This window comes from Eretmochelys imbricata, chromosome 12 (genome assembly GCF_965152235.1).
Source record: "Eretmochelys imbricata isolate rEreImb1 chromosome 12, rEreImb1.hap1, whole genome shotgun sequence".
Lineage (NCBI taxonomy): Eukaryota > Metazoa > Chordata > Testudines > Cheloniidae > Eretmochelys > Eretmochelys imbricata.
In genome coordinates this window covers 9,529,130-9,531,948 of record NC_135583.1, presented here as the reverse complement: position 1 = coordinate 9,531,948, position 2,819 = coordinate 9,529,130, and the positions used below count along the sequence as shown (strand labels likewise).

At 44.3% G+C, this 2,819-nt stretch overlaps 1 protein-coding gene across 1 annotated transcript; it reads left to right on the top strand.

The window, feature by feature from the left end:
* The first annotated feature begins 1,191 nt into the window (after positions 1 to 1,191).
* On the top strand, positions 1,192 to 2,472 carry B3GNT9 (UDP-GlcNAc:betaGal beta-1,3-N-acetylglucosaminyltransferase 9). The gene has a single exon (XM_077831336.1). It carries the CDS (start codon positions 1,192 to 1,194, stop codon positions 2,470 to 2,472), a length of 1,281 nt encoding a protein of 426 aa, XP_077687462.1.
* The last annotated feature ends 347 nt before the right edge of the window (positions 2,473 to 2,819 follow it).

The following is a 2,819-nucleotide window of genomic DNA, read 5'->3' as shown; positions in this document are numbered from 1 at the left end:
TTGGTGCTCCTTCCTGGGGTCATGTAATAATTTTTGTTCTCAGAGGGGTCACGGTACAATGAAGTTTGAGAACCCCTGGACTAGAAGATCTCTGGGAGAAGCATATGTGGGCAATCACATCCCCTTGTAGGAGAAAAGCTGTCCTTGCCTGTGAAATAAAACATTCTTCCCTAGCCCCCATCTTTGTACAGCACTGCATGATTAGCTATGGGCATAATAGAGGCTCTTTTCTGTACCTCCGATGCATTGGATATTGGTCATTTGTCACAGGCAACGTGTCCCACTGGTCTGATCCATTTTGGCAGATCTCCCATCTCTAAAATGATGTTGTATCCATCTAACGTTATTATATTGCCAGAAATAACTTTTAAAAACTTACATATGTTTAACAGTTTATAAACACCAATGGAAACAAAGGGCCAAATGTGTGTATTCAGAGGTGCACCTACTGTACCCCACTTAGATATGTAGTTACCACCGTGTGCATGCAGATGTCAGGGTCTGCATGCAGATGTATATATGCATGGACACAGTCCCACCCTGCAGTTGGATATTTCTGCTCTTGTTGGGCATGCTCAGAAATGCCGGCCTACTTTTGTGCATGGCTATTTGAAAATTTGGCCTTCAGCTGCCAGATTTGTCTCTTCGCTTTTGAATGACATAGACGGGACTGAAGAACTAAAGAAGCCACTTAATATTATCAAGGGTTTTATTTATATGAGACAAAAAGAATGGTTTTGATCACAGTTTTGCTCTACGTTCTTCTAGGACACAACGGTGGGATCTTTTGTGGTTTTGGAGTGGGGGTGAATCAACCACTGTATCAGCGGAGAGGTTTTAAGAAAAAGTTGGGTTTCCTCATGGTAACTTGAACAGCAACATGGTCTAGAGGTCATAGCAAGTGACTGGAAGCCAGGCCTTCCTGAATTCAACTCCTAGCTCAGTCACTGGTTTGCTGTCTAGCTCTTGGTAAAGCACTTAATGGGTCTCAGCATTGCCATTGGTAAAACAAGAATATTAATACCTCCCTCCCGGGTGTCTTGTGGTTATTAAATTAATTTTTACCAGAGTGCTTTGAAGATGTTAAGTGCTCTGCACTGATGTACAATGTGTTTATTTGCAGATGGACATGGGTTTTGAGCAACTCACCAAGCACAGCTTTTAACACTCCTTACAAGAAGTGTGGAGACAATGAGAGTTCGGCTGAAAGGGGATGCGATCTGCACCCTTTTCCTGGTGGTAGTGCTTTGCTCTTTACTCTATTCCCAGTTGGAGCGTACTTCCCGGACAACAGGAAACAGGGAACAAACGCACAAGAAACCTTCACCAACGCAGAGAATCTTCCCAGGCCCTGAAGCCCGCAAGTGGCATCCTCAAGCGGAGGTGACATTTGGCCAACCCAGAATCATTTTTATTGCTAAAGATGCGGAGGTGGCAAGTAAAAAGGCCCAAACTACCACTTCACCACCGCTGACTCATTCTGCCTTCGACTTCAAGCGCTACCTTCTAAACAAGGACAATCGGAACTTTGATCTTCTCATTAACCAGCCCAAGAAATGCCTGAGAACACCCGGAGGTCCCTTCCTGCTTATAGCCATCAAATCGGTGGTTGAGGACTTTGACAGACGTGAGATAGTTCGTAAGACCTGGGGCAGGGAGGGTTTGGTGAACGGGGTGCAGGTTCAAAGAGTTTTCCTCCTAGGAATACCAAAGAATAAGACAGCACTTGCAACATGGGAGATTCTTGTCCATCAGGAGAGTCTGATGTACCAGGACATTTTACTCTGGGACTTTCTGGATACTTTCTTCAATCTGACCCTGAAAGAGATCCACTTCCTGAACTGGGCTGACGAGTTTTGTTCCAGTGTGAAGTTCATTTTTAAAGGGGATGCTGACGTTTTTGTCAATGTGGAGAACATCATTGACTTCCTCGAGAGACATGACCCTGCAGAAGACCTCTTTGTTGGGGATATCATCTACAATGCTCACCCAATCCGGGTGCAGAAGAGTAAATATTATATCCCAGAAACAATGTATGGGCTAGGCACATACCCACTCTATGCAGGCGGTGGGGGCTTCTTATTGTCCAGCAGCACCATGAAAAAGCTCTTCCAGGCTTGCAAAGAGGTGGAGCTCTTCCCCATTGATGATGTCTTTTTGGGCATGTGCTTGCAGAGAATCAATCTCAAACCTGTTTTGCATGAAGGATTCAAGACGTTTGGCATTGTGAAACCCTCAGCTGCCCCGCACCTGCAGACATTTGACCCCTGCTTTTACAAAGATCTCATGGTAGTCCACAGTCTAAAAGTAGCCGAAATCTGGCTAATGTGGAATCTGCTTCACAACCCACAGCTTTCCTGCACCCAGAAGAAGCAGGTGAAGAAGCCTTTCCAATGGAAGAGAAAAAAAACCAAAGCAATGATAGACAGCAGCCTTCTGATAAAGCAGGCTAAGCACGGCAGAAGTACGTGATGAACCAAGCTCAGAAGAACCTTGGGAGGTTGCAACCTATCACGCTGATTTAGCTCATCTCGTGTAAACTATTGGGAGACAAGGCCACCCTATTGCAGACATTTGCCAGAATTCCATGTTGGCACACACTATATGCCGTAGGATTTTTTCCCTTAACCTGATTCCAAGTAATTCACAAAACTAGATATAATTTATTATTATTTATTAGCATCGCAGTAGAGCTTACAGACTCCCAGCTAGGACTATTGTGCTATACAAACACACAGTAAAATACAGCCCCAAAGAGCTTATAATCTAATTTGAGACTTAACATGATAAGTGAATGTGACATAAAAGGAGCAGGGTAG

What these genes read in the sequence shown, in the direction of transcription:
- B3GNT9 (XM_077831336.1), top strand. Translation starts at nt 1,192, where the DNA reads ATGAGAGTTCGGCTGAAAGGGGATGCGATCTGCACCCTTTTCCTGGTG.